Genomic DNA, 13,544 nt, shown 5'->3' on the forward strand with positions numbered 1-13,544 from the left:
GGATGCTGGGCAGTGGAGTCAAAACAAAAGGAAAACAAGGCTAAAAAACCATTGTTAGTTCATGGGCCATAGAAAAAACTGTGGGCTAGGTTTGGTTCACAGGTCACAGTTTGTTGACCTCTTATCTAGATCAGTTCAGTTCAGTTGCTCAGTCGTGTCCGACTCTTTGCGACCCCATGAATCGCAGCACGCCAGGCATCCCTGTCCATCACCAACTCCCGGAGTTCACTCAGACTCACGTCCATCGAGCTGGTGATGCCATCCAGCCATCTCATCCTCTGTCATCCCCTTCTCCTCCTGCCCCCAATCCCTCCCAGCATCAGAGTCTTTTCCAATGAGTCAACTCTTCACATGAGGTGGCCAAAGTACTGGAGTTTCAGCTTTAGCATCATTCCTTCCAAAGAAATCCCAGGGCTGATCTCCTTCAGAATGGACTGGTTGGATCTCCTTGCAGTCCAAGGGACTCTCAAGAGTCTTCTCCAACACCACAGTTCAAAGGCATCAATTCTTTGGCACTCAGCCTTCTTCACAGTCCAACTCTCACATCCATACATGACCACAGGAAAAACCATAGCTTTGACTAGACAGGACCTTTGTTGGCAAAGTAATATCTCTGCTTTTCAATACGCTATCTAGGTTGGACATAACTTTCCTTCCAAGGAGTAAGCATCTTTTAATTTCATGGCTGCAGTCACCATCTGCAGTGATTTTGGAGCCCCAAAAATAAAGTCTGACACTGTTTCCACTGTTTCCTCATCTATTTCCCATGAAGTGATGGGACCGGATGCCATGATCTTCGTTTTCTGAATGTTGAGCTTTAAGCCAACTTTTTCACTCTCCTCTTTCACTTTCATCAAGAGGCTCTTTAGTTCCTCTTCACTTTGTGCCATAAGGGTGGTGTCATCTGTATATCTGAGGTTATTGATATTTCTCCCGGCAATCTTGATTCCAGCTTGTGTTTCTTCCAGTCAAGCATTTCTCATGATGTATTCTGCATATAAGTTAAATAAGCAGAGTGACAATATACAGCCTTGACGTACTCCTTTTCCTATTTGGAACCAGTCTGTTGTTCCATGTCCAATTCTAACTGTTGCTTCCTGACCTGCATACAGATTTCTCAAGAGGCAGGTCAGGTGGTCTGGTATTCCCATCTCTTTCAGATCTTACTCAAAAACAACAAATGGATATGTATTACTCCTAAAATGAAACTTTCCAAGTAATAATAATAAAATCATTAAATGTAAGGCTTTGCAATATTATAACTTCAGGTGCTTTTCTTTCTTTTTTGGATGCACTGTGAGGCATGTGGGATCTTAGTTCCCACACAGGGACCAAACCCATGATCCCCTGCACTGAAAGTGTGAAGTCTTAACCACAGGACCACTGGGGAAGTCCCTCAAGTCCTTTTCTTAAAATTTAGATAAACTATTTTTTTCCTGTATCAGTACAGAAAGTCCTCTACATATAAATGCTTTCCTTTCCCAGAACATGTTCCTAAGTCCAATTTGTTTGTAAGTCCAACAAAGTTATCCTAGGTACTCACTGATACAATCGGTTATGTAGTACTGTACTGTATTAAGTTTATAATACTTTTCACACAAATAATACATAAATAGTAAACACAAATTAATATTTAAAATCTTACAGTACAGTACCTTGAAAAGTACAGTAGGAGAGTACAATAGCTGGCATACAAGGGCTGGCATCAAGTGAACAGGCAAGAAGAGTTACTGACTGGAGGAGGAAGAGGGGGTGGGAGATGGTAGAGTTGAAGAATCATCAGCAATAGGAAATGGAGGGCAGGTTGCATTTTCTTTCGTGCCTAATGTTGATGCCACAGGCTCTGGTTCCTTGCTGGATTCAGTTCTGTGTGCCTTCTTATAAAAATGATCCAGTGATGTCTAGGTAGTAGCTTTTTTTTTTTTTCTCATCACAGATGATGTGGTAGAACAGAATTGCATTTGAACAAGTGCCAGAGCCTTTGTGTACCACTGTACATTCCAGTCTTGTGCCTCAATAATTAACAGTGCCTTCTCAAATAAAGAAAATCCCCTTACCATTTTTTCATGAATCTCTTAGGTTCTTCAGTTAATTCTTCCTGTTGTCTCTCTTCATCCTTTCTCTGGGCCTCCAATTCCATCAGGTCTTCATCACTATGGTACATGCCTTCATTAATAATTTCCTAAAGAGTTTCTTGAAATTCCTGGGCACCTCCCATATCTGCACTCGCTGCCTCACCACTTACTTTTACGTTGTGAAGGTTGGCTCTAGCCTCAAACCTATAAACCAGTCATGCATGTGCTCATGCTAAGTAGCTTCAGATGTGTCTGACTCTTTGCAACCCTATGGACTGTAGGCCACTATGCTCCTCTGCCCATGGGATCCTCCTCCAGGGGATCTTCTGACTCAGGGATTATGAAACTAGTCATGGATAGCATTAAAATTTGTGCCCTCTGATTCTTTGCTGTGTTTCTTCAAGTCTTCATAAAGGCTTTTAGCTTTCTCTTGAATCAGGAATAAACTGAGTGGGACTTGACACCGATGCTGATCCTACATCCATACTCTGAGAAGTTACTCCATTTCCTCCATCATTTTTCCATGCGTCTTTGATATTATTATTGTTGACATCATTGGCACTGTTGACTTCACATGTAACATACTCTTGTCCTTGTTCTTTAGAATTATGCTGATGGTTGAATATTCGTGTTGTAAGAATGTAAGCCTCTACCATCTTTTCGCCTTGCTCCCTTCAATTATTTTCACTTTTGTCTCCATTGTTATTGCTTGGTGCTTCTTATCAGTACCAGCTACATCACCATTGCTTTTACACTTGCGTCCAGACATTCTGGATTTGAAATAAAGTACTACTGTATTCTATACAGTACCAAGCAGTAAAGTACACAAAGGCATGACTACTTGTAGAGAACACATGCACATGACAATGTACACCAGACAGTAATTGTGACTGGACATTCAAATGCACACTTGCATCTTTGAAAGTTCAAAAGCTGAATTTTGAATGTATGTTTTGGCTATAAGTAACCAAAAAACCTGACTGACAACTAGGACAGTTTATTTTGTCACTTATTAAGGATTCAAGAGGTAGGAAGTTTCAGGGCTGATTCAGTAGCATATTAAATTTAGCTATGCCCAGGATTCTTTCCATCATCCTGTTCTGCCACCCTCAACAGATTGGTATCATCTTCCCTCTGGGTCACCAGATGGCTACAGTAGTTCAGGACTTACTCTGTAGCTCTACAAAACCACATCTAAAATCAAGAGGAGTAGGGAGAAGGTGGAGAAGGCAATGGCACCCCACTCCAGTACTCTTGCCTGGAAAATCCCATGGATGGAGGAGCCTGATGGGCTGCAGTCCTTGGGGTAGCGATGAGTCGGACATGACTGAGCGACTTCTTTCACTTTTCACTTTCCTGCATTGGAGAAGTGCCAGAAATGGCAACCCACTCCAGTGTTCTTGCCTGGAGAATCCCAGGGACTGTGGAGCCTGGTGGGCTGCCGTCTATGGGGTTGCACAGAGTTGGACATGACTGAAGTGACTTAGCAGCAGCAGCAGGGAGAAGGTAGATATGGAGTGGGTTCCTTTTAATAAGTTCTCTTATTGAGGAAGAAAATCCTTTCCAGAAATCCACAGCCTATTTCCACTCTAAACTCAGAACCATATCATATGCTCCTCCTAACTCAACACTTGGCAAAGAAAATTGCCTGACCCTATCCAGTTTTTTATGAAGAAGCACAACCTATCAGACCACATTGATATCAACATTTGAATGAAACTGGGTTTTGTTAACAAGGAAAAGTGGGGATGGCAGTTGAGTAAACAACAAAGAGTATTTGCCACGTTCTTTTAATTTGTAATTAATTTTTAAAGCGATATATTTAAGGTGTATAAAACCAAATAGAAAAAAAGAACACACATTATCAAATGAGACATGTGGCTTTTATGACGCTGTAATAAATTTTATAACTTCTTTATATCAGTTGAGTTCAGTTCAGTCATTCAGTTGTGTCCAACTCTTTGCAACCCCATGGACTGCAGCATGCCAGGCTTCCCTGTCCATAACCAACTGATGGAGCTGGCGAAAACTCATGTCCATCGAGTCGGTGATGCCATCCAACCATCTCATCTTTTGTCATCCCCTCCTCCTTCTGCCCACAATCTTTCCCTGCATCAGGGTCTTTTCAGTGAGTCAGTTCTTCACATCAGGTGGCCAAAGTATTGGAGTTTCAGTTTCAACATCAGTCTTTCCAATGAATACTCGGGATTGATTTCCTTTAGGATTGAGCGGTTGGATCTCCTTGCAGTCCAAAGGACTCTCAAGAGTCTTCTCCAACACCACAGTTCAAAAGCATCAATTCTTTGACACTCAGCTTTCTTTATAGTTAAATTCTCACATCCATACATGACTACTGGAAAAACCATAGCTTTGAGTACACACACCTTTGTCAGCAAAGTAATGTCTCTGATTTTTTAATAAACTGTCTAGGTTGGTCATAGCTTTTCTTTCAAGGAGCAAGCGTCTTTTTATTTCATGGCTGCAGTCACCATCTGCAGTGATTTTGGAGCTCAAAAAAATAAAGTCTGTCACTGTTTCCGTTGTTTCCCCATCTATTTGCCATGAAGTGAAGAGATTAAATTGTGAAGTGAAAGTCACTCAGTTGTGTCCGACTCTTTGTGACCCCAGGGACTATACAGTCCATGGAATTCTTCAGGCCAGAATATTGGAGTGGGTAGCTTTTTCTTTCTCCAGAGGATCTTCCCAATTCAGGGACTGAACCCAGGTCTCTTGCATTGCAAGCGGATTCTGTATCAGCTGAGCCACAAGGGAAGCCCAGAGATTAAATTAAGATATTATAAATTATGCATATACATAAACAATTGAAATCTCAACTTGGACCAACTCAAAATATCATACTGTTTACTAAGTTTCTATTAAAATAAATACATCATCTTCAATTAGGTCTTCTTGAAATTATCTTCTGTATCGTGAATAACAAAAACAAAAAACAAGGAGCATCATTCATCAACCAGATATAAAAGGGTTAAGTCACAACTCACTGCAGTTGGCTACCAACCCTATTCCCTGAGATGAAATCAGGATGAAAAAACAGGATGAGCAGTCTGTGCTGAGGATAACAGGCCTTTAAATAGTTAGATGTATATCTCAGAAAGAATTTAAATTACTGGGGATTCTTGCATCTTTTCATACATAGAAAAGCCCTAAAATCATTACCTTAAGATAGCTCTTCTTGGTAACTACTATAATCTTATGTATGCATGACTATAGGCTTCCCTGGTGGCTCAGACTATAAGGAATCTGCCTGCAATGCAGGGGACAGGGTTGGATTGCTGGGTCAGGAAGATCCCCTGGAGAAGGGAATGGCAATCCACTCCAGTATTTTTGCCTAGAGAATTCCATGGACAGAAGAGCCTGGTGGGCTACAGTCCATGGGGTCGCAAAGAGACACGATTGTGCAACACACACACACACACACACACGACTACATGTATATCCTAGGCAAAAAATTCATAAATATAAACTGGCTCCTCCCCAACCTCTTCAGAGAAGTTTACTCAGTTATTGACAGACTGTCTCCTGGGTTATAGTCTTCAGTAAGACTCTGAATAAAACTTGAAACTCTTAAAATTCATTGTTGTTCAGTTGCCCAGCCATGCCCAACTCTTTGCAACCCCATGTACTGCAGCATGCCAGGCCTCCCTGTCCCTCATCATCTGCTGAAGTTTGCCCAAGTTCATGTCCATTGCATTGGTGATGCCATCCAGCCATCTCATCCTCTGACGCCCTCTTCTCCTTCTGCCTTCAGTCTTTCCCAGTGTTTCATACTGTGGGTTTTTCTTTAAGTCAACAATTTTTCAGCCCCTAATACTACTACATAAAGTCAGTATAATTCATGCCTTTTAGTGACCTTTATTGCTTTAATGATATTTATATAAATTCCTACTCTGACAGCATCAAATAACTAATAAATTTATAATTCATTTCCTGACGAAATAACACAATTTACTATTAAAGCAAGAGAAATATTTTTCTTTCTTTAGGCCACAGGACTGGAAAAGTCAGTTTTCATTCCAATCCCAAAGAAAGGCAATGCCAAAGAATGCTCAAACTACCACACAATTGCACTCATCTCACATGCTAGTAAAGTAATGCTCAAAATTCTCCAAGCCAGGCTTCAGCTATAATACGTGAACCATGAACTTCCAGATGTTCAAGCTGGTTTTAGAAAAGGCAGAGGAAACAGAGATCAAATTGCCAACATCAGCTGGATCATTGAAAAAGCAAGAGAGTTCCAGAAAAAAATCTATTTCTGCTTTATTGACTATGCTAAAGCCTTTGACTGTGTGGATCACAAGAAACTGTGGAAACTTCTGAAAGAGATGGGACTATCAGACCACCTGACCTGCCTCTTGAGAAACCTATATGCAGGTCAGGAAGCAACAGTTAGAACTGGACATAGAACAACAGACTGGTTCCAAATGGGAAAAGGAGTATGTCAAGGCTGTATATTGTCACCCTATTTATTTAATTTATATGCAGAGTACATCATGAGAAATGCTGGGCTGGAAGAAGCACAAGCTGGAATCAAGATTGCCAGGAGAACTATCAATAACCTCAGATATGCAGATGATACCACCCTTACGGCAGAAAGTGAAGAGGAACTAAAGAGCCTCTTGATGAAAGTGAAAGAGGAGAGGGAAAAAGTTGGCTTAAAGCTCAACATTCAGGAAACTAAGATCATGGCATCTGGTCCCATTACTTCATGACAAATAGATGGGGAAACAGTGTCAGACTTTATTTTTTTGGGCTCCAAAATCACTGCAGTTGGTGATTTCAGCCATGAAATTAAAAGACGCTTACTCCTTGGAAGGAAAGTTATGACCAACCTAGATGGCATATTCAAAAGCAGAGACATTACCTTGCCAACAAAGGTCCGTCTAGTCAAGGCTATGGTTTTTCCAGGAGTCATGTATGGATGTGAGAGTTGGACTGTGAAGAAAGCTGAGCGCCGAAGAACTGATGCTTTTGAACTGTGGTGTTGGAGAAGACTCTTGAGAGTCCCTTGGACTGCAAGGAGATCCAACCAGTCCATCCTGAAGGAGATGAGTCCAGGGTGTTCATTGGAAGGAATGATGCTGAAGCTGAAACTCCAATACTTTGGCCACCTCATGTGAAGAGTTGACTCATTGGAAAAGACCCTGATGCTGGGAGGGATTGGGGGCAGGAGGAGAAGGGGACGACAGAGGATGAGATGGCTGGATGGCATCACCAACTCGATGGACATGAGTTTGAGTGAACTCCAGGAGTTGGTGATGGATAGGGAGGCCTGGCGTGCTGTGATTCATGGGGTCGCAAAGAGTCAGACACGACTGAGTGACTGAACTGAACTGAATTGAGTGAGATTAAAATGTGTGAATCTGCTATAAAGTATTGATTTCTCTTAAATTCTAGTTTTGGAAGTGATGTTCTGCCAACAGCTGAAATTGCTTATTGATTCATATTTTTTCTCTTGAGTGTTCCTTTTTGGTATTATCTTATTTATTAGGGACTAGACAAATCTGAGACTGGTTATGTTAAAATTAAATCAAATGTTTGTTTAAAACATTTTAATTAGAATTAAGAGACATAATATATACATAATTTTTGCTACACTAGAACATATAAAGATAATATTTAAGGAACGTGGATTAGTTTAGTCTTCTTATGCATTTTGCTAGTCTGATTTTGTATTAATTCACAGCAAAGGGGTGATTCTGGGCTGCCAGCTCCTCTCCATACAGTGGCTCCACCATGGTTGAGGGCTCAGGTTCTCGCACTGGCCCCTTTGCATTCTTTGCAGTTGGAGAAGATGTCCAGTGTGCTAAAGTCAGGCCTGAAGGTGATACACATTACTTTTGCCCACAAAACTTTTTGAAGAATTTAGTTAGGTGGCTCCACCTAACCATAGGGAAGATTCAAATCAGTCTCTTAGTGTGCCTCAGGAAGAAGATACATGATTTAGTCAGCATTCAGCAGTGTCTCAGTCACGGAGACATGGAGTATAAGGAACTATGTATTACATGCATCTCTGTATTTCAGGACCCAGCACAGTTCTCATTCAATATATGGTAATGAATTACTATTGCACTTTCTGTTGGCTATATAAGCAAATAAAATAGTACATAAGGACTATATCATCATTTATAATGATTTTCAAAAATTTTGTTCTATTCTAGCCTATAATAACTTGAGATCAAATAAAGTTCTGTTGACCTATTTATTTAATGTTGCAAAAATATAGTCATCAAATGCAAAGTCCTTTAGAAATGGTTTCTATCAGAAAATAATAAGCATCATAACATTTAGAGGAAATGTCAGATGATGTATGAATGCCTGAAAATATGACATCCACTGTTGTGAACTAACATTATCTTAAGTAATGTGAACAACTTGAGCCAAGAAATAGAAATATGTATAATGTAAACAAGTCAAAATATCCAAATGAGGAAGCATTAAACTACTGCCTTACATATGTCTGATAAGATATCTTTTTGCCCCATATAGGTATGTTTACTGCAGTTCTCCACAGAAAGAGTAAGCACCGATACTGAATAGTAGCAGGGAGGCAGTTGGGGGGGAATTTTCATCAGCAGCCAGTTCTCTAAAAGAGAAGATTGCCATCATCTTCTCACTTAAAAATAGGTCGCTCTGAAGCAGGTTACTGCTGCTGCTGCTGCTGCTGCTGCGTCACTTCAGTTGTGTCCGACTCTGTGTGACCCCATAGACGGCAGCCCACCAGGCTTCCCCGTCCCTGGGATTCTCCAGGCAAGAACACTGGAGTGGGCTGCCATTTACTTCTCCGATGCATGAAAGTGAAAAGTGGAAGTGAAATCGCTCAGTTGTGTCCAACTCTTAGCAACCCCATGGACTGCAGCCTACCAGGCTCCTCCATCCATGGGATTTTTCCAGGCAAGAGTAGGTTGCTAGTATGGTATTATTGATTGCAACACCACCTTTTTTTTTTTGCCCCCACCCCACATTGCCTTTTTGTTGAACCAAATAAATTATGTTAAAAACCCTGCATTTAAGTTATAGTTAACTTATGCATATGGAGGTAAAACCTCTTTCATTATTTATATTTGAAAGCACTTGTTTAAATCACTTCTGACATCATATAGTGTAGTAGATAACACAATTACAGAGAAAGAGTAACAATAGTTACAATACAGTGATACAGGGATAATAAATGCAAAGGGAGCAAAAGCTCCTTTTAACAAGGTCAGAATGGATGCATTAAAAACTATGCATGTAGTTTCTTCTAAAGGGTACATTTATTGGAGTAATGGCCAAGGAGACTAACACAGTTGAACTGCTTCCTAAAAGGCTTCTTGAGGAGGACTGGGTTATGGAACATACTTCAGGGAGATGGAAGAGATGTTACCTGGGTGAAGGTCCATCTGAAAAAAATGTGGGGTGACTTTCAAGGCGGGAGTGATGGCTGGGGAATTCTTTCTGCTTCAGCTAGGATACTTGGAACGCTGCTCTTTCACCTCCTATCTCTGTGGTTTTGTAACTCAGCCTCTTCACTTTAATGAATTCTAAAATGCAGGTAAGCAAACCAATGTAAAAAAAATTCAATTTACTATTTGGCTGACGCTTCTAAAAAATGACTTGACAAATTAAAGGATTCTGAAGAGCATTACTAACGAAGCCCCAAAAGTGTTTGTGGTGATGGAGGGGCTGATACTCTTCAGGAAACCTGCGGATCTTCAGCGCCACCATTTCTTTTACTTTCACGCACCTTTTCACCTTTCTCTGTCTCGATGCTCCCGGCAAGATTTTTTGGTTGAGTGAGATAAGGCCAGACTTTGGGGCAGAGCCTCAGGTAAGCATTCTAGCTCTGCAGTACCAAGTGACCCAGTATAAGTTCTGCATCTTGGTTTCCTTATCTGAAATACTTACCTCACTGGGTAGCTCTACAACATAAGTAAGATCATTATCAAGGGCTCAGTAGCGTCTTGAGACACACGTGTGACCCTTGTCTTACGCGTCTGCGAGGATGGCAGGCCCTGTACCGAGTTCAGAGTAGCTGTTATGATCTCCTCTTTCCTCCGGAGCCCAGTGCGTGTGCCCCACCGGTGAGCGCGGCTGACCTTCAGAGCACTCCAGGTTTGCGTCGGCAGGTGAGCGTCCCCTTGGCTCCAGTCGGCCAGTGGCGGGGGAAGGGAGAAGGAAGCTGGAGGGGGCGGGGGAGAGGGAGGGGCGGAGCTGCCCGGGACGCTCCCGGCGGCACAGCGCGTCCTGGGCTACTGCCCGGGAGAGACGAGGAGGCTGCAGCAGCAGTGGCGCCCACAGGCCGAGCTGTCGGCGCTCTTGGGGGTCTGCCGGTGATTGATCCAGAGAGGAGGGGGTGGCGGTAGCCAGAGCCCGCCGCTCTAGCGGCGGCGTCAGGTGAGAGCGCTAGCCGCAGAGACTCGGGCGTGGCGGCTGCCGCACAGGGAGTCGGAGCCAAACTCGCGGCGCGGCCTTGCACGTCCTGGGAGGAAGGGACGCGGAGACACTTGCAGACGACTCGAAGCAGAAGTTGCCCGTGTCCAGTCGCACGGAGCCTGTCATGCAAGAGACGCCCCCCTGGGTCAGGTCGCCCCTCAGGTGCCCGCCGAGCGCGCGCTCGCGGCTGGATGAGGGCGGGAGCGGGCGCCGAGCCGCAAATGAAAGCGGCCAGATGAGCGGCGAGGGCGCCTACAACTTCAGGCGGGTGGCGATTCGGCGGAAGTCCAACCCCTCCTACCTGCCGCTCGGGACCCCGCGGCCCTGGAGTCGGCCGTCGTCGCACCTGGCTTGGGCCGAGTCGGCCACGTCCAGGGGCCAGGCCTCGGCAGACGCCCCAGGTAAGCGTGTCGGGAGGTAAGGGTGGGCGGGGGCGTTGTCGCAGGTGAGGGACCGCCTTTGCCTGGCAGGTGCGTCGGGTCCGCAGCAGCCTTGGGAGGTGGCGCCAAGACCTTCCCGAGGGCCCGCGCCGGTCAGCCCAGCCACTTAGCTAATTGTGTCCCTTCCCCCAAAAGTCCTAGGCGGGAGCGCGCCTGGCGCCGAAATACCTGTCCTGGAGGTCACTTACTAGGGAATTCCGGAAGTAAAGGATAATTAAAAAAAAAAAAGTTTGGTTAGGAATTAATAAGACCTGCTTTCTACATACTGAGGTTTAAGTTTTTTCTCTAAATTGCTTCGGGCAGACCCTGTGAAGGATTAATACAATGAATGCGGCAGACTAGATCCACCCTGGTCCGGCGGACTCGGGTTTGAGTGACTTCGGACGAGCAATCCTGAATGCTCCAGTTTTCCCTTTTGAAAAAGACGCTGGAGTGTGAAAAACTGCAGATCTCTCAGAAGGAAACATATTCTTACTATCAAGAAATTGAATTTTATTGTGTTTTTGTGTTGTTAAATTAAGATGATCAGTAATGCGGTATTTTGAATTCTGAATTCTCATTGATTGTTAGTCTTGGAAGAAATCCTCAGACTGACCTATTCCAGCCCACAATTTTTCTCCTTCTTTCTTTAAAGGCATTCTGTTCTCCCTAGGCAGGCTTGAAAGCTATGTAGGGCACACCAGGGATTTTTCTCTTGAATTGCGAAACTTTTCTTTAAAGTCCCTGCCCCCCGTTTTGCGCTCCTATTGTGCAAAAACCAGAGATGGCTTGTATGTAGACCAGTTATGAGGCAGAAACCTTATTTGAGTGGTGGAAATAGAAATTATTTTATTCACTTACACTCATTTTATTCTTATTAAGCAAAGCTGTTATGATGGTTTAAATGTGAAGTATCGGAACTTCAAAATTTTTTTTCTGTCCTTGTCCTGAAGCTGTAGTAGTATTCACAGGGCAAAAAAACATGATGGATGATGACTTACAAATTTATAGCTACATTAGATAAGGGAAGAAATAATGATGTGAGAAAATATATAAGTGAAAGTCGCTCAGTCGTGTCCGACTCTTTGCAACCCCATGGATTATACATATGCAGTCCATGGAATTCTCCAGGCTGCAATACTGGAATGGGTAGCCTTTCCCTTCTCCAGGGGATCGGTAATTGAATCACAGTGCTTTAGCTCTCAATTTCCTTATCTTCAAAGTGAAGACTGGTGAAATAATCTCTAAAATATCTTCCAGATTTAGGTGTGAGTCACTCTAAAATGAATAGAAGAGGATTTTCTTCCATTTTAAGTGAAAGTTCATTACTTTGTTTTGGAGTTACTTATCAATTTTTAAATTGTTTGAGCTACTTGATTTCTTAATCATCAGCAGTTTTCAGTTTGAGGGTAAAGGGATCCAGTTTCTTTACATCATTATTACTTAAAATTACTGTTACTTAAAATCACAAGCTTAGTTTCAAACTCTGAGTCCCTGAACAGAAGATGAATTTCTCTCCTAGAAGTAGGAGTGAGCAGTCTGTAAATCATTTCTACAAGGCAGGTGTGCCTTTAGAAGAGTCCTTTCTTCTTTTCTATTCTCTTTTTTCCTTAGGAGAAAATCCAGAATATTTTTTTTTTAATTGAGATGGAGAACCTGCAATAACTTTTCTAGATCTGTTAGGTTGTCTCAGTATTGTTTAAAAGAACTCAAAAGTTTTTGTTGCCATTATTCAAGGTTGAAAATTAATTACCATATGGAATAATTGTTTGTCTTTACCATAGGGTAATCTGTAGTATCTGTTGGAGAGTGATCTAATATTTTGCAAAGTTGTCTGAAACTATTCAGTTTGGTAAGATGAAAACATTTTAGAAATTGCTTCCTTTTTTGAGTCTTATCTGCCTCCCTATTAAGTTTTATCTGTTATCATTATATAAGTAAGATCCTCCCCTCATCAAAAAGTAAACCGTGTTTAAATTTCCAAGAAATGCCAATTTACTCTGTAGTACCTAGAAAAATATTTATAAATGAAAACTACAACAATTAGACCCATTGCATATGTAGTAGATGTTACTCATAATTGAAATGTTACTTTCTCTGTTGAAGGAACAAAAACTGAAAGGTCAAGAATGTAGAGAATTCAGTTTAATGATGTTATGTTATATTCTATGAATGTGAAAGCCATTATTTTTAGAGTTCTCTGTTTTTTCTAAAAAAGAAAAAGACAGAAGACAAGGTAATTAAATTAAGACATAGGCTTTGGGGTCATATAGCGCCCAGTTTCAAGTCCTTATACTGCCAGTTGTATGAATTGAATCAAGTTTTTTAATTTCTCAGTTTCTTCATCTGGACAGTGGAGATAACTGAACTTTATAAGATTGTGGGAAGGATAAAGTAAGCTTATATTGATGAATGTCTGACACAAAACAAGCAATACAGCACATAACAAGGAGTCATTATCCGTCTGTTTTCCAAAAAGTCTGCCGCTGGGACTGGCATGTAAGAGACACTGTAATTATTTCTTGGATGAATGAAAATCCTTCTTTTGTGATGTTCATACTATTTATTGAGTGCATTTTCTGTACTAAGAACTGTGGTTTGTGATACACGTATAAGT

General features: G+C 42.0%; 1 protein-coding gene across 4 annotated transcripts in view; it reads left to right on the forward strand.

Moving 5' to 3' along the window:
* The first annotated feature begins 10,280 nt into the window (after window positions 1-10,280).
* The window catches only part of FGD4 (FYVE, RhoGEF and PH domain containing 4), a 241,934-nt gene continuing 238,670 nt past the window's right edge, over window positions 10,281-13,544 (forward strand). For 2 of the 4 annotated variants that reach the window (XM_044941340.2, XM_044941339.2), the window contains exon 1: window positions 10,282-10,909. In XM_044941340.2, coding sequence (XP_044797275.2) covers window positions 10,633-10,909 — 277 coding nt within the window. In that variant the 5' untranslated portion in view covers window positions 10,282-10,632. Of the gene's footprint in view, window positions 10,910-13,544 lie in introns of all 4 variants that reach the window. The other 2 variants (XM_044941338.2, XM_006055600.4) reach the window with 2 other exon arrangements.

Source organism: Bubalus bubalis, chromosome 4 (assembly GCF_019923935.1).
Source record: "Bubalus bubalis isolate 160015118507 breed Murrah chromosome 4, NDDB_SH_1, whole genome shotgun sequence".
NCBI lineage: Eukaryota > Metazoa > Chordata > Mammalia > Artiodactyla > Bovidae > Bubalus > Bubalus bubalis.